Here is an 18758-nt window from a genome sequence, read left to right as displayed (position 1 = left end):
TACACACCAGGGAAATATTTCAAAAGTGGAAACAAGGACTATCATTAGCCAACATTGACGTTACTCTTTAGAAAAAGTCAGTTACCCACTCAAGATCCCAAGATAGCCACCAATGATGGCTCGGTAATCACTTTCACTCACTTAAAAATAAATCATTTTGGTGTCAAATCATACAATTTTTGTATTTGAAAACAAATTAAAACGTCAGGAATTACTAATGCCAGCAGACTAGTATTAGTATTCAGGGTTTTAAAATAGATAAAATATAGTATGAGGGCAATACTGTGGCGCTGATCTTATAAGATATATCAATACATATCAATTAGTCTATCAGTCTATCCGCTTCTTTACATTGACTTTACATGTAATCACAACACGCACAAAAATCGCATCATGTCCGATGTGAACGCACCATAATCATGGTCTGTGTAATATTTGCCCTTTGTTCACTATTTACAGACATGTTATTAGTAATGCAAAACATCAATGCTCCCTTTTTAAGAAACATAACAAGACATATACAACTGAGACCAATGTGTATGCTGAAAAGGACATTATTTAATTGGAAAATAACCTTATCTTGTTGAGTTTTGTCTTAATACTGTTCTTTAAATCCATATCATCTGACGGAGATTCTGTATTTTATATAACAAAGACATTTATCAAATTTCTTTCTCTTTTTGTTAGGATGGCGTGGAAGGGTAGGACCCAAATGCAGACTATCAAAAAAGGTAACAGGTCTCGTAACAAAAAGCGAGCTTTATTTTAAAAGCTGATCAAAAACAAGGCATGAAACAAATGGGTTGTACAAAAAACTGACCGTGACCAACATGGAGGGAGACAGGAGAGACAACCGTGACTGACATGGAGGAAGACAGGAAAAACCAACAATGAACCGACAGGGGAACACAGGAAGAGACAAGACTAAATACAGGGAGAGGTAATCACAAGACAAGACACAGCTGGGGTAAGGGAGGCAGAAACACAAGGGCAACAGGTGAACACAATCAGACAATCAGACACACCAGGGAAACTAACGACAGGAAGGCAAACACAGGAAGAAGGAACAGAGAAGACACAAGGAGGAAAACATTTCAAAACAAAAGGTGGAAAATGAAAACATAAATACAAAACCGTAACAATTTTGAACAATTGAGATTCAACAAAGCAGGCTGATGTGTAGCATGTTTCAGTGGCAGTGTGAATTCAGTGGCCTACTAATAATCAGTATTTCATTTGGTTTGTTAGTCTTTTTACACATTGCACCATAAAAGCATGACCATTATTAAAAAGCAGTTTAAAAATACACTGTAAAAAATATTGCTGGAAACTGTTTGACAATAACATTCAGTCTTATCGTGAAAACAACAGATATAAAACGGTATGGCTCACGTTCAGGGCTGTTTGCACCCTGTGGTTTAACAACAAAGTGCAGTTCTTCCCTGTAATCTCAAATCATCAGCGCACGGCGTTCAGGAGAAGAGTTCAAGTCCAGAATCTCCGTCACGCTGCAGAGGAAAAGGCCGAGACACGACAAGTTTAATGAAAACCCCTCAGTTTCTCTTTGGGTTGAAGGTGAGTCTCAGCAGGACCTGGCACAGTGTCCGACTTCAGACTTCAGACTTTAGGAGGAGGGACCGGCCTCAGAGCCTGCAGGAAAAACAAAAAACACATTAATTCATTCACTAAAGAAGGCATCGACAGACTCTACTCTTTAATGTGACTTTTTATACACATTTTCAACAAATGACTTTTTTAATGAAAACATTTGACATTCTAAACTATTATAATTGTTTTGCATATTATTACTTTTTAAACATGAATTTTGAGATAATATACCCTTAATTTATTTCTACATTTATTTCTATGAATATGTTGGTCCTACTATACTATCACTTTTATTTCGTCATACTGTACCCTTACTTTCTTTTAACATACTATACAATGACTTTTTACAACATATGACACTATGACTATTTTCTGACATACTAAACTATGATTTTTTTAGAAATACTATTCCACAACTTTTTTTACAGCGTACTATATTCAAACTTTTTCGACTATATAAGAAAAATAATTTGACATCATACTATGACTTTTTTAGGCTATTACTAGGAGTCCCAGAAGCTTCTACTGAAGCCTTCCGAGTAAATCGCCAGAACGCCGACACCTCCTCATCTCCACCGCTCCCATGTTTTTTTTTGTGTTGCCATAAGTTATTCTCTCTCCGTTGGTGCGCGGGGCTAATGCTAATGCTAATAATGCTAATGCCAGAAAATGCTAATGCCAGAAAATACAATGCGGCTTCACAAAACTTTTCAGAGTTTTACGGGCCGTGGTTTGCAATTCGCCCAGCCAATCAGACATTGGAACTTTTTTCTCCCCAGGATAGTCCCACCTCTCTCGCAGGGACTGAAAAGGGGGGAAAAGTTCTCATGAACTAAGTTCTCTTTTTGGTGTGAATGCAAATCCCAGGAACTATCGGAACTAAACGGGAAAAGTACTCCGTTGTGAAAGCGCCTTATGACTATTTTGGTCCTACGATACCATCACTTTGTTCGACATACCATGACTTTTAATAAAACCATTCAACATACTGTACAGTTACTGTTTTTACAACATACTATTTTATGACATGTTGTAAATATTTGGACATATTATACTAGGACTTTTGTTGAACGTACTTTAATATGACTTTCTTATGCAGTTATTATGTATTATATATTGCAGTATGATCAGTACCTGGCGAGCAGCGCTGTAGTTCTGTCCCTGTTTCCGGCTGGAGGGGGGGGCGGTGGAGCTCCTTTGGGTTTGGGCCTTACAACCTAAAATGTAAATATTATTATGTATGTATTGAGTTGTTGTTTTAAGCTGCTGCAAAACATCCAACATAAAACCATCTTCATGGTGGGGGTTTCCCAGCATTACCTGCACTGTAGTCTGTTGACTGAGCATCGCTGGCAGCTTCCTCTGCGTGTGTGAACTGTTAGAAAACAAGAGATTGTAAAGGTGACTTTCAGCATAAAAGCCTCACTACAATCTGAAATATTGTGTATTTACTCACGTTGGCAACATGGGACTTTGTCGTTTCTTACAGATGAATCCGATCACTCCAGCAATCACGCCTAAAACCACTAAAATCACCGTCAGAGCGATGGCCACCGTGGCTCCTGCAGAAAGGGAAAGCAGATTGAATTGGATAAGATAAGATTTCAGCCCTGTTTCCAAAGTGCTGATTCTCTGTCTGTTACTTTAGATGAAAATAAGGAGCCCCTCCCCACGCCCCTCTGAGAGAGATTTGGTTACAAAGAACACAATGGTGCTCTAGGAGGAGATTCAGGTGATAAGGGGGGGGGGGGGGTTACCTTGGTTGGTGATTGGCTAATGGTTACACAAGACAAAACATCGTTATGACATCATCATGTGGCCAAAATCTGATCAGCTCATTTTCAGACAGGTTTTTATAGAAATGGATCAAAAGAGAGAGAATCTTTGTTCCTGAAACTTTCAGAGTCTCTTTCCACAGAGGGGACACATGTTGATGAAGAGGAGACATGAAGAAGAGGGGACACATGTTGATGTAGAAGAGACATGAAGAAGAGGGGACACATGTTGATGTAGAAGAGACATGAAGAAGAGGGGACACATGTTGATGTAGAAGAGACATGAAGAAGAGGGGACACATGTTGATGTAGAAGAGACATGAAGAAGAGGGGACACATGTTGATGTAGAAGAGACATGAAGAAGAGGGGACACATGTTGATGTAGAAGAGACATGAAGAAGAGGGGACACATGTTGATGTAGAAGAGACATGAAGAAGAGGGGACACATGTTGATGTAGAAGAGACATGAAGAAGAGGGGACACATGTTGATGAAGAAGAGACAGGAAGAAGAGGGGACACATGTTGATGTAGAAGAGACATGAAGAAGAGGGGACACATGTTGATGTAGAAGAGACATGAAGAAGAGGGGACACATGTTGATGTAGAAGAGACATGAAGAAGAGGGGACACATGTTGATGTAGAAGAGACATGAAGAAGAGGGGACACATGTTGATGTAGAAGAGACATGAAGAAGAGGGGACACATGTTGATGTAGAAGAGACATGAAGAAGAGGGGACACATGTTGATGAAGAGGAGACATGAATAAGAGAGGACACATGTTGATGTAGAAGAGACATGAAGAAGACGGGACACATGTTGATGTAGAAGAGACATGAAGAAGAGGGGACACATGTTGATGTAGAAGAGACATGAAGAAGAGGGGACACATGTTGATGTAGAAGAGACATGAAGAAGAGGGGACACATGTTGATGTAGAAGAGACATGAAGAAGAGGGGACACATGTTGATGAAGAGGAGACATGAATAAGAGGGGACACATGTTGATGTAGAAGAGACATGAAGAAGAGGGGACACATGTTGATGTAGAAGAGACATGAAGAAGAGGGGACAGATGTTGATGTAGAAGAGACATGAAGAAGAGGGGACACATGTTGATGAAGAGGAGACATGAATAAGAGGGGACACATGTTGATGTAGAAGAGACATGAAGAAGAGGGGACACATGTTGATGTAGAAGAGACATGAAGAAGAGGGGACACATGTTGATGTAGAAGAGACATGTGGATTTTGGTGACCTTTAAATCCAGCATTACATTTCAGTGCAAATTCAATATTGGCCGTGCAGAAAGCAGAGAGTAACGGCAGGTAGCCTCACCTGTAGAGAGACCCTCTTTGGAGGAGCAGCGAGGAGGCATCCAGCCGGCCTCACACTGACACTCACTCCTGTGGTTACACACCTGAGGACACACAATGAACCCTGTTGTTATCATGTGTTGTTCAATGTAGTGCTTCATGTTCCCTGTTACGCTCCTTTTGTACTGTCTTAAACCTTTCCTTTGAATATTTTATGAATTGTAAGGTGTCCTTGGGTGCTTTGAAAGGCGCCTCTAAATAGAATGAATTATTATTATTATTAATGGCACTCTGAAGGAGCAGCCGTGTTTAACACATTTCACTCTTTATTACCGTTTAATTTACCCTTAAGTCAAATCATTTAATATCGTTGAAGCGGCCACTTTCACCCCCATGACTCCCCCCATTTCCAAAAATAAAATGAAACAGGTTTTTGTATTTGCCTCCAGCCTGATTTAGTACACTTTCTTAGCATTTGTTTTAAGATAAACTCAGTAATCCACACCAATGTGTAGATCACATTTAATGTATTGCAGCATGGTCTCTTCCTGTGTTCACTAATTTGTTGAGACAAAGCTTAAAGGGGACCTATCATGCAAAATGCACTTTTGTACGTCTTTTATACATGAATATGTGTCCCCGGTGTTCCAGGGAACTCACCAATGGCGCGTTTCCACTACAGCGCGGAGCACGGTTTAAGAGGGCTGTGACGTCAGCGGCCCGTCTTTGGTTGCGTTTCCACTTGGCCTAGTACCGGCCGGCGGGTCCTAATTCACAGTTTTTCTGGCCTCATAAAATCGCGGGTCTAGGGCCAGAGACAACGAGGCTGAGTCGGGCTGAGTATGCTAAACTAGAGAGAGCATCGCTGGCAAGGGGGCTACAACTACAACAAGATGGACATATTTTACCGTGATTTAATTGTAATACACGTTTCAAAATGATGCCGAAGTAACAACATACTGATACCGGTTAGTAAAAACCATGAATTAATGCTTTGTCAAGTCTGCAGACAGACGGCAGGCGAAAAACCTTTTAAAATGCGTGTTTTCTAAATGGAGATTGGCTAAGCTAACGCAGTATATGCTCCGACCGTCCACACTCACAACAACGGCCTATACAGACATAAATAAAGCAGCGACTGTATTCACCATGACACAGGCAGTCTGTGGTTTGTACTTGTTTAACTTTTGTCTAGTTTCTGAACATATATGAGGAGCTGTGAGCTCTGAGTGCTAACAGCTAACGGCTGTGTTGTTTTTCTGGGGCTCTCTGAAGATCACGTCACGGCTCCGCCTACACTGCGTTACTATAGATACTACCCCAGTTCCTAAACTGTAATGGAAATGCGCCATGAAGTGAGCCAGTCCTAACGAGGCCCAGCCATACCGAGCGGGGCCGAGCGAGGCCGTGTAGTGGAAACGCGCCACAAGTGTCAAAAAACACAACCCTCTCTATTTTCCTCCATACCCAAATCTCTAAAAAAGGGGCTGCAACGGATCTGATCAAAACTGATCCAGATTTGAACACTGTCCTGACGTCAGGACGGTGGCACTACGGCTATTGGGCCAACTCAACCAATCAGGAGGAGACAGCCACGGCCATTGCCGTTTGAAAGCGCTGGAGACGCTGTAGTACATATGCCAGGCCTGTAGGTGGTGCTGTTCTCACAGAATCAGCCCTTGCTAAAACAGATCTAAAAAATGTCAAATAGAGCAAAATGAGGCATGGCTAAAATGCATGATCTGTTTGGTATTTTGAAAAAAAAAAAAGTATAAATATGCCTTATATAGGTATGGTCCTACACTATATTATTCAAATATAGCATGATAGGTCCACTTTAATTAAATGTGTATTTTGTGTCTTTCTCCTTGTTGTTGTTTTGTATTTTATCACAGGCAACAACTTGTTTATATTTTTATATCATTGTCATCACACCTACTCATTGGGTTTCTCTTGTTTGGTATTTTCTTCTATTTATCTTTTATTATTATGATTTATTTCTTAGTGGTTTTCAGCACTTTAAAGCTTTTATGCATTATTTTCTGTTCCATTAAAAGCAGCAACTTCCACGTCTAAAGAGTGAACCCTTAACCCTGCATTCCCTGAAACATCCAGCAGGGGGCGACTGCTCTGTTTGAATAGAAGACCTATGAGGAAATCTCTTTACATTTCACTTCATCTATAACCTCAGAAAACATTTTCCTGTCTTGCAAATATATAATGTTTTCACCGCTTGTGTTTCTACTGTTCGGTCGCCTGAACATGTCTTTTTTAGTAAAATGTTGCACATGGCTCTTCTAGTTCCAATAAACCAAGACGGTGACGACCAAAAACCCCAAATTGAAGTCACGGTGAATGCCTCTACTTCCTGTACACAGTATGTTCACCTAAACAACAACAAACAGTCTGATCAGTGTTGGTGTTTACTCACAGCGTGTCCTTGGCATTTGGCTGAACAGTTTGTGTTTCTGTACGCCGTCTGAAGCTCCACGCACTCGTTCTGACTGCACACCTGGAGAGAAAGTGGAAATATATTACTTTGATTGTAGATTTTAATATTAAAACATGAGCATGAAGAGGTCAATCTTCAGGTTTTTAGAGAGATGGATCAGGACAAAAAGAGAGGGGTCTTTGTTCCTGAGACTTTCAGAGTCTCTTTCCACAGAGGGGACACATGTTGATGAAGAGACATGAAGAAGAGGGGACACATGTTGATGTAGAAGAGACATGAAGAAGAGGGGACACATGTTGATGAAGAAGAGACATGAAGAAGAGGGGACACATGTTGATGAAGAAGAGACATGAAGAAGAGGGGACACATGTTGATGTAGGAGAGACATGAAGAAGAGGGGACACATGTTGATGTAGAAGAGACATGAAGAAGAGGGGACACATGTTGATGTAGAAGAGACATGAAGAAGAGGGGACACATGTTGATGTAGAAGAGACATGAAGAAGAGGGGACACATGTTGATGTAGAAGAGACATGAAGAAGAGGGGACACATGTTGATGTGGAAGAGACATGAAGAAGATGGGACACATGTTGATGTAGAAGAGACATGAAGAAGAGGGGACACATGTTGATGTAGAAGAGACATGAAGAAGAGGGGACACATGTTGATGTAGAAGAGACATGAAGAAGAGGGGACACATGGTGATGTAGAAGAGACATGAAGAAGAGGGGACACATGTTGATGTAGAAGAGACATGAAGAAGAGGGGACACATGTTGATGTAGAAGAGACATGAAGAAGAGGGGACACGTGTTGATGTAGAAGAGACATGAAGAAGAGGGGACACGTGTTGATGTAGAAGAGACATGAAGAAGAGGGGACACATGTTGATGTAGAAGAGACATGAAGAAGAGGGGACACATGTTGATGTAGAAGAGACATGAAGAAGAGGGGACACATGTTGATGTAGAAGAGACATGAAGAAGAGGGGACACATGTTGATGTAGAAGAGACATGAAGAAGAGGGGACACGTGTTGATGTAGAAGAGACATGAAGAAGAGGGGACACATGTTGATGTAGAAGAGACATGAAGAAGAGGGGACACATGTTGATGTAGAAGAGACATGAAGAAGAGGGGACACATGTTGATGTAGAAGAGACATGGAGAAGAGGGGACACATGTTGATGTAGAAGAGACATGAAGAAGTGGATTTTGAGTAATAGGAGACCTTTGAGTAAAGTTGGAAACAGAAACTATAGCTGACGTTGTCTGAAAGCTGTCTAGTGATTTATGTAACGACTCACTTTAATCACGTTTAACAATAGTAAAACCCAGAGACTTAAATCCTTGTTAGAGTGTGGGTCGATTACCTTTTAAGTTGATTAGTTATTTTTGAATTGATTAATTATTACACGCTTTACTGGCGCTGTATTTACTGTGTTCAGCATTTAGCAGCAACACACTAATGTGGGGGAAACTTCTGTAGCAATGGAGAGTCAGGACTCAAAGAGAGACACGAGGAGAGCTGGAGCTTTGATGGCACAAGACATGTCATGAGCCAATACAAAAACAAAGATATATAAAAATATGTATACAAATATTTATATACACAATCAACAGACACATTTATATATGCACACATTAAGACATAAAAAAAATCACAACAATCACTATATAAAAAAATAACAGTCACTTCAATGACTTTTAGAAAAGTGCGTTAGTGCAACACTTTCCATAGCAGCGTAACAAGTGTCTAAAGATGTGTTTTTGGTGCATGTTACGTCAAAAATCTAAAGAGCATGTTACCTTTCCTTCCCCACATCTGGTCCCCGTGTCCACCTGGCCGTAGTCTTTGGTGAAATCTCCAAAAAACGCCGCCTTGCAGTTCCCGACTTTGACCATCCGGCCGTAGTTGGGGTTGCCGCTGCCGCCCTCACAGAACAGCTTCCCACAGAAGATATCTCTGAAGACAAAGAGGGGACAGAAACTGTTAGAAAGATACTGAATGTACTCTACAGTATATGAGAGTAACATGATAACAAAGGTATCCCAACTGTAGCTGTGTACATGACAGGATGTATGATTACCTAGAAGAGCATCAGGACTAAAGTAACAGACTCAGCACTTTGGAAACAGGGCTGAAACAGAGGGGATTATGGGATGCTGCAATGATCTGTTTGGTGTTTCAGCCAATCAGAGACAGGCTCTGTATATATCTGAGACCTGTGATATATTGATGAAGAAGAGGATAGTAGGGGACCTTTAATGTTTCTGTGAGACTCACTCTCTCTGGCAGGGGATGAACCGGTCGTTGGCGGTCCTCTTGCAGAAGGACCAGTATAGTCCTCTGGTGTTGTACCTATAGCAGAACGCTCCGGCCTCGATAGCACCTGCAGACAAGAGAGTGTTTTATCTCATAGCCTATACTTATTTCGTACAGCATTGCAGAACGTGAGGTGCCTGTAGTGGCTGCGAGCTGAAAGGCCAAAGTTAGCTTCCATCAAAGAAAGTGGTAAGCATTTATATTTCTTGTAGAGAAGGTAGTGTGGAAACATCCATCCTATTTGTGTTGCAATGAGATCAAATAACCCCCTATAGCAATATACCCCTCCTTCCTTTTTCCTCAATGGGTCAAAGATGTAATGTGGTAGTTCATACAAGGCTCCTCTAAAAGAGACGGGGTTATTGGGAGAATATTACAGAAGTGAGCATTTTATATTTCATTTTTGGCAGATTTTTTATAAACTGCCACCTGCTGGTAAGGAGAGTTATTGCCACTCACGCATGCGCAGTGCATACGTGCTACTTGGCTGTCGGCTGAAGTCTTTGCGGTGTGTTCCAGTGCGACTTTTTGGCCAAGGAGACGTGAGGCGACACAACAGACGGGTCCGTCTGGACGTGTTCTTTGGTGTCAGCTTGGTGTGTCTGGGCCTTAAAGGACTACAATTCCCACAGTGGACAGATTTCCGGGTCGGCAATACAGCGAGAACAAGCTAAACTCATCCTGAGCACACACAAACACTCACAGCCGAAGTAAACACAATAAGTGTGGCTTGATAATGAGTAAGAAAAAGGTTTATAACGCTGTGAGAATGGGTCTGCAGAGAGCATTTCTCCGCCATCCCAACTCGTCTATTACCAGCGTTCAGGGAGCTCTATGCAAGTCAATGGGGACTCCCTGTTAGTTAGCCAAGGGATCCTGGTGTGTGAGGTGCTCCGCTGATTGGTCCATTTGGGCCAATCCGGTCATTTGTTGTTGATTTGGGTATTCACACGTCACAGAACCCAGGAAGCAAACAATGGAAAAAGAGAAATGTCCAACGAGGCGTTCTGGGGCAGCAAAGACAGGTCTTTTCTGTGTTAGAGTTTTACTCGCTACAGGGTGTACTTTGAGGGTTTGTGACTCTGCACACCGTTTACATGCAGAAAAACCTTCATAACACACAAGGGGACGGGTAATAACCAGAAAAGCATGACATGGGACCTTTAAAAATATATATATTTTTATTATCCTTATATATTTCTCTTTTTTACCTACTTTGCAACTTATTTATTTAGATTGTTCATGTTCGCACCACCAGACACCAAAGCAAATTCCTTGTATGTGTAAACGTACCTGTCAATACATCTGATTCTGATCCTGAATATATACCATAGTTCTGTTGTTTTTAGTCATTTTCCCTGCAGCATAAATGTGTCTGTTGATTGTGTATATAGGATATACATATTTTATACATATTTGTATTTGTATTTTTGTTTTCGGGATTGTGGGAAACAGTATTTCGATCTCTCTGTCTGAACACACAAACTGAAAGATTGATAATAAAGTTGAGTTTGACTTTGAGGTATCTTGCACGCTGTTGGAGGAGGAAGGACTCACTTGCTCCGTACAGTTTGGCGCACTGGTCCATCCTCTGGGGACACCGACCGTTGAAGCAGAAACCCAGATCTCCGTCACACGGGAGCCCGTTCACCACGAACACGTCTTCAGGACAGATGTTGCTCTTCCCGTCGCAGTTCTCCGCAAGATCGCACTCATCCTTCTTAGAGCGACATTCCCGGGAGCGAGGAGACACCTGAGAGGAGGCGGAGTCAAAGGAGAGGTCATGACTCAGGTGAGAGGAGGGGGAGTCAAAGGAGAGGTCATGACTCAGGTGAGAGGAGGCGGAGTCAAAGGAGAGGTCATGACTCAGGTGAGAGGAGGCGGAGTCACAGGAGAGGTCATGACTCAGGTGAGAGGAGGCGGAGTCAAAGGAGAGGTCATGACTCAGGTGAGAGGAGGCGGAGTCAAAGGAGAGGTCATGACTCAGGTGAGAGGAGGCGGAGTCAAAGGAGAGGTCATGACTCAGGTGAGAGGAGCAGAGAGGGCACAAGTACACACATCCTTTACTCAAGTAGAAGTACAGATACTCGTGTTTAAAAATACTCTGGTAGAAGTACTACTAGAATACTCTGGTAGAAGTACTACCAGACTTTACTGACTAAACTAAAGTCTCTCTGAAGAGGGTAATAATAATTTAAAGATCTTAATGACCCCATGGTATTGTCTTTTTATTGTTTAATTACTTTATTAACTAGAAGGAAGATTTACTGGTGTGCTTCCCTGGATGATGTAAATAGTCCAAGTGCCATGGTAGGGGGACATTACGGAACTCAGGAGTCCGCCCTTGGAGGCTTGGAGAGCGGATAAAGAGAGGTGTATTTACTTGTGTTGAGCCCTGGATGATGTAAATAGTCCAAGTGCCGTGGTAGGGGGACATTACGGAACTCAGGAGTCCGCCCTTGGAGGCTTGGAGAGCGGATAAAGAGAGGTGTATTTACTTGTGTTGAGCCCTGGATGATGTAAATAGTCCAAGTGCCGTGGTAGGGGGACATTACGGAACTCAGGAGCCCGCCCTTTGAGGCGTTGTTAACATTAATGCTTTTTGCTTTTGTTTTTGTTACTAAGATACTTTTTTAGATACACTTTTGAAGTGAGCAACACTTTACAACTGGTAGAAAGTGAAGTACTTTGTATGGAATTGGGTTTTCTTTAGAGCTGTTTTCAGTGAGACAATGCAGTTTCTGATCATTTTAAGTTTCAAGTTTCAAGGCTTTGTGGCATATGCCCATTAGCTACAGTGTAGATATTTCAATGAAAAACATAGGTCACAGGCTCCTCCAACAGTGCAACAAATATATATATATATATATATATATATATATATATATAGAGCACATAAAACAGATAAAATACTGCAATAGAATGTTTTGATATGACAGATTTGTGCGTAATTCTCTAACAAAGGAACTGTAAGATACACGTTTATGTATGCAAAACGTTATAACTTGGTAAAATATTCATTCATTTGTAATGAATTGAGTTTCTTAACCTGTTACGCACCGCCCCCCCGGTACCGGGCGGATAAACGCGTCATTTGCAGGAAACAACGTCTAAGGAATCTTAATATTTAATAAACTATGAATGTTTTATATCCATGTAACGGGAAGAAACTCAGCTAACTGATCTTTTTAATTTTTTTTCTCCAAAAAAACCCCACAATGCTAACACTCAGCCTCTGAATTAGCCACGAGCGAAAAAATGTAACCTAAAACTGCACCTAAACTCACTCATAACTCCCTTACTACTTATCCTAGATGCACAGCCAACCCATCGATTTGCATCTCCTGGAGACACAGAATCTAGGGGTGCCCACCTCAACACTCAGTGATAAACATTTGCGACGCTATAAACGAAAGCATACATCAGAACATGTGGAGCTAGGTAGCTAGAAACGCTAACATGGCTTACCTTGGTCAAAACTGGTCTTCAATGGCATTAAAACGATAAAAAAACGATGCTGCAGTTAATCCATAGGTTAATCCTATGTGTCTGTGTCCTCTTTGAAATGATTTCTGATAATCCATAAGCAATAACACTGCTTTTTCGTTTCCAAATGTCAGAGCGAGAGATCGGTCCACTCTGATGCAAAATTACATGCGCGAAGCCCCCACCTCTTCTCTTCACAACGTGTGTGTGTGGGGGACTCCCCCTTCGATTCTATTGGCTCTAACGGTCAGAAAGAGGTGTCAACCATCCCAATCGACCAAGGGGGGCCAGAGATATGGAAAAAAAAAACATTTTCACCCAAATCACCTCAGAGGTGGGGTGGTTTTGGCTAAACCTCTCTAAAAAGGTCAAATGTCACTTGTTTTGCATCAATCTTGATACAGGGTACTTATTATATGTTGTACTTTGGATTCCTAAAGCTTTTAGTCTGCTAACCCATCATCCAAGGGTAGTTTTCACTATCTGTAAAAAAGAATTTTTGGACGGACACTATAATTTACAGTGTAAAATCTGAATTTTCTTTAAAATAAAAAACATCTATATTGATTCTGACACTTCTACATCCAACTCACAGATGTAACCTTGCTTTGATAAAAGAAATTATTCATATAACCCTTTTAGAAGTTAAGTTGTAGTCATTTGTTTTGGGCATGTCATTTTCGAGCCTGAAACATGAAAAACAGGCTTGTTGCTTAACAGGTTAAAGAATCAAACTCTAAATGGAGAGTTTGTGATTTTAGCACTGTTTCGATGAAACAATGCAGTTTTGATAACTTGACTTAACTAACATTACTTTTTTTAAATATATGTTTTTTAGATGCTTTACTTTGATTTCTTTCATGCTATTTTAACACAACATTACTTTTTTCATATTTTTCAACATACTGTGATATTTGTTTTTCTCTCCTTTTTCCATTATATTTTTGAATATACAGTGATTTTTATCAAAATACAACATGCAACTAATACATTATACAATATTACGACTTTTTGCGATATTTTCAACACAATATACTTGTACCTTTTTTTGTTGTTGTAGGGCTTCAGGATATTTGGTATGTCATGCATAAAACCGGTGTCATCTTTCCTGAAACTGACGTGCTGTCCGTTTTACAAACAAGTTATTTTTCTGCTTCTTCACCCTCTGAATTTTCCTCCCCGTCCCTCTTCCTTCAGCCATCACAACAACAATCAAGTCAGATCTGTCAAATTAAACACCTCTTCCCAAAGCGTGACTTCCCTATTGAGGGGGTACGGCAGTAGGGCCTAACCCGATTGGCCAAATATACTAACATGCAGAATGTATGGTATGTTGAAAAAAGACTAACCATCTATCCAGTTCAAGCTGTCTTTAAGATGTGACATCGCGCTCTGACTTTTTCCCGTAAAATCGTGACAAACTATTACTTATTATTAAATTTAACCTCTTGCTGCTTGGTTGAAAATGATAGATGAAAAATAACTTTTTAAAAAGAGTCAAACAACGAGGGACATTATACGGGTGAAAGAAACTCTCATTTCTACAGATGACTCCCCCCCACTCAACGCAATAAGTCCCACCTCACTCAGCAAATCATCCAAAACTAAGGACCCCACTAAGACGAACAGATTTTCTTTAAGACTGTGACTCTTAAAGGCACTTTGGGATTTTCGTAAGACAATCCAGTTTTCTGGAAATAACTTAAATTATTTTTGTTTTTTTCTCCTGCAAAGATACTTATAGTTACACTTTAATGGATGCAAAACTTTATAACTTGGTAAAATATTCATTAATTTGTAATGAATTGAGATTCTTAAAGAATCAAACTCTAAATGGAGAGTTTGTGATTTTAACACTGTTTCGATGAGATCCTATACTGACATTGCAGACAAACTATATAATATAATTCTTAACTACATACTATACTTGGACTTTTTTCAAGATACTTTTAACATACTATACTAGTACTTTTAAAATAAATGTTCGGACATTCTACACTGTGACTCTTTTTTTAAATGATATGTAGGAAATACTATACTATGATTTGAAGACAACAGTTTTTTAAAATGTAAAAACACTTTTTTTAATGCAGAATTTCATATTTACAATTTATTGTTTTCACCCCATAGGAATCAATAATACATTTATACTGATTGCAACATCCCCAGGATCTTCTCCAGCACAGAATCCCCCAGATGAAGGGAAATATTATAATGGAGTTTTTGCACTTCGGCCAAAGTATTCATGTGTATGCTGTTTTTGACACAAAGATGCATTACATCTACAAACAGAGCATACAATGCGAGCACATGATACACTTTTGGTGTTTGTTTCATTTCTTCAGTAATGTTACAGAATGTTTCGGAAAATGAAGATTCCAGTACCACTTTAAATGTTTCGTTTACAATCGTTTCCCAATGACCCGGAATAGTACTGCCAAAATGAACGATATCCAAAATGTCTTCTAGTTTACAAACTTCAGCCATTCTGTTTACACGGGGATCACTACTCATTCTGTTTTCAATCGTCATCAACAACACACTTATTAAACAGGTATTGACTGCATTCTGATAAATATATACAGATTGTTTTCCATAGTAGTTACCCATTTTTTATTTTACTTTAAAGAAAAGTCAAAGTATCGAAAAAAAAAAAGAAAAAAAAATCCCTGGCTTCAATCAACCGCTGGTTATTAGTCTTCTTCTTCTCCATCCAGCTCGGCATGGATCTTTTCAAGTCTCTCCTTGAGGCGTCTGCAGTTTTTGAGATTGTGCAGAAAAGCCTCCGAAGCGCCTTGGATCCTCCATTCAGCCGTGTAAATGTTTTTATCATTAAGACTCTGGTCAATCACAGTAATGAAGTCGGCGAGCCAAAGTCTTTTCATTAACGCGTTGTAATTGTTTCTGAAGAAATATTCTGGAATGTCATTCAGACAATCGTGTTGCCTCTGGCCAGGGTGACTGACTCGGCATCCATTGCAGATTTCTTATCTGTACCGATGCAGCACCCTCTCCAGAATATCAACCAACTCCGATTTCACTATGTTCAAAAACAGAGACGTCTTGGCCCAAGGAGTAACATCAGCAGCAAGATTTGGGTGTCCACAATGGTGGTGATGATGGTAGTCCAGGAGTTTGTTCCTGGCTGCAACTCGCGGGGGGAGACTTGGTTTTTCTTAGATCCCTGGCTAGTTTTCAACGGTCGTCTTAGTGGGGTCCTTCGTTTTAGATGATTTGCTGAGTGGGGGGTGGACTTATTGCGTTGAGTGGGGGGAGTCATCTGTAGAATTGAGAGTTTTTAGAAAGTTCTTTAAGCTTTGTAGCTTTTTCATCTATCATTTCCAACCAAGCAGCAAGAGGTCAATTGTAAGAATAAGTAATAGTTTGTCACGATTTTATGGAAAAAGTCAAAGTTTAGTTTGTCAGAAAAAAAAAAAGATATATATGGAAAAGTCATTGTGTACAATAGTATGTTGAAAAACAAAAACAAAAAAGAAACTCAATTCATTACAAATTAATGAATATTTTACCAAGTTATAAAGTTTTGCATCCATTAAAGTGTAACTAAGTATCTTTGTAGGAGAAAAAACAAAAATAATTTAAGTTATTTCCATAAAACTGGATTGTCTTACTAAAATCCCATAGTGCCTTTAAGAGTCACAGTCTTAACCTGTTCCACTCTGAGCCTGTTTTTCAGGTCTCAGGCTCGAAAATGACATTCCCAGAACAAATGACCATATCTTCCCTTCTAAAAGGGTTAAATGAATAATCTTTGTTCTCAAAGTAATGATAAACCTGTGAGTTGGATGTAGAAGTGTCAGAATCAATATAAATGTTTTTTATTTGAAAGAAAATTCAGATTTTACATAGTAAAAAACTGTAAATTATAGTGTCCGTCCAAAAATAATTTTTTACAGATAGTGAAAACTACCCTTGGATGATGGGTTAGTAGACTAAAAGCTTTAGGAATCCAAAGTACAACATATAATAAGTACCCTGTATCAAGATTGATGCAAAACAAGTGAAATTTGACCTTTTTAGAGAGATTTAGCCAAAAACCCCCCTTCTGGGGTCATTTGGGTGGATTTGACCTATCTCTGGCCCCCCTTGGTCGATTTGGTTGGTTGACACACCCTTGTGACCGTTAGAGCCAATAGAATCGAAGGGGGAGGCTCACATACACACACATTGTAAAGAAAAAATGTGGGCGCTTCGCGTGTGGAAATCGAAAGCAAAGTGGAAGAATGTCTCCTTCTGGAATTTGGAAATTAAAAAGCCGTTTTATTGCTTATGGATTATCAGAAATAATTTCAAAGAAGGCACAGACACATAGGATGAACCTATGGATTAACTGCAGCATCGTTTTTTTATCGTTTTAATGCCATTGAAGACCACTTTTGACCAAGGTAAGCCATGTTTACGTTTTTTAGCTACTTAGCTCCACATGTGATGATGTACGCTTTCGTTTATAGCGTCGCGAATGTTTATCACTGAGTGTTGAGGAGGGCACCGTTAGATTCAGTGTCTCCAGGACACCAAAAAAGAGTGGTTGGTTGTGCATCTAGGATAAGTAATAAGGGAGTTCTGAGTGAGTTTAAGTGCCGCATTACGTTCCATGTTTTCGCTCGTGGCTAATTCAGAGGCTGAGTGCTAGCATTGTGGGTTTTTTTAAAAAAAAAAAATTAAAAAGATCAGTTAGCTGAGTTTCTTCCCGTTACATGGATATAACACATTCATAGTTTTATTCAATATTAAGATTCCTTAGACGTTGTTTCCTGCAAATGACGCGTTTATCCGCCCGGTACCGGGCGGAAGGTGCGTAACAGGTTAAAGAAAATCTGTTCAGAAAAAGTACTTAACTTTCTACCAGTTGTAAAGTTGTCATACATAAAACTGTATCCAAAAAGTAAGTGAAAGACGACGGGAGAAAAAATAAAGTGTTAAAATCACCAACTTCCCTTTTAGAGTCACAGTCTTTAAGAAAATACATTTGTTACAAAATAATTGACATTCTACCAGTTGTCAAATGTTCCTACATAAAAGTGTATCAAAAAAAGTGTCTTGGTAGCTGCAAATAACTAAAATATCAGAGAAAACCTACATTGTTTAACTGAACAAGTGTTTTTTTTTAAAACGGGGTATTAAAGAAACCCCCATTCCTTACAAAGTACTTCATATTATACCCTTTTGTTAAGTGTTGCATATATCAAAGTGTATCTAAAAGTATCTTGGTAACACAAGAAAAGAGAAAAAAGTCAAAATCTGCCTTGTGTCAGTAAATAAGTGTTAAAATCACAAACTTGCCTTTTAGAGAAACAGTCTTTAAGAAAAAAAAATCTAATCAGACAATGTACTTCATTTTCTAGTTTTAAGGTTTTGCATACATCAAAGTGTGTCTAAAAGTATCTTGGCAAGAGAAAAAAGCCAAAATCTGCTTAGTGTCAGTAAATAAGTGTTAAAATCACAAACTTGCCTTTTAGAGTCACAGTCTTTAAGAACATAAATGTGTTACAAAGTGATTGACATTCTACCAGTTGTAAAGTTTTCAGACAACAAACTGTATCTAAAAGTATCTTGGTAGCAGAAAAAAGCAAAAATCAGTAAAGTCATCAAAAACGACATTGTTTAGGTGGATTGTCTTACTTAAAGGGGACCTATCATGCAAAATGCACTTTTGTACGTCTTTTATACATGAATATAGCCGCGTTCACACAAAGTACTTTCCTGTACTTAGTTCCGGCACTCAGAGCCCCGGCGCTTTTTACCCCAGGGCACTTAGTACAGATCGCGTT

The 18758-nt window shown here is 39.7% G+C and overlaps 1 protein-coding gene across 1 annotated transcript in view; it reads right to left on the bottom strand.

The window, feature by feature from the left end:
• Positions 1-1109: 1109 nt before the first annotated feature.
• The window catches only part of LOC117489106 (disintegrin and metalloproteinase domain-containing protein 28-like), a 29710-nt gene continuing 12061 nt past the window's right edge, over positions 1110-18758 (bottom strand). The window contains exons 2-10 of the mRNA XM_034138348.1: positions 11038-11501; positions 9442-9547; positions 8964-9120; positions 7134-7214; positions 4688-4806; positions 3065-3232; positions 2929-2983; positions 2743-2825; positions 1110-1650 (exon numbers count right to left, since the gene is read on the bottom strand). Of these exons, the coding sequence (XP_033994239.1) occupies positions 1644-1650; positions 2743-2825; positions 2929-2983; positions 3065-3232; positions 4688-4806; positions 7134-7214; positions 8964-9120; positions 9442-9547; positions 11038-11501 (1240 nt within the window). The 3' untranslated portion in view covers positions 1110-1643. The remainder of the gene's footprint in view (positions 1651-2742; positions 2826-2928; positions 2984-3064; positions 3233-4687; positions 4807-7133; positions 7215-8963; positions 9121-9441; positions 9548-11037; positions 11502-18758) is intronic.

The sequence above is a fragment of the Trematomus bernacchii genome, unplaced genomic scaffold (assembly GCF_902827165.1).
Source record: "Trematomus bernacchii unplaced genomic scaffold, fTreBer1.1, whole genome shotgun sequence".
NCBI lineage: Eukaryota > Metazoa > Chordata > Actinopteri > Perciformes > Nototheniidae > Trematomus > Trematomus bernacchii.
Note: the sequence above shows the minus strand (reverse complement) of the source record. Positions and strands in the feature narration are given on the sequence as shown.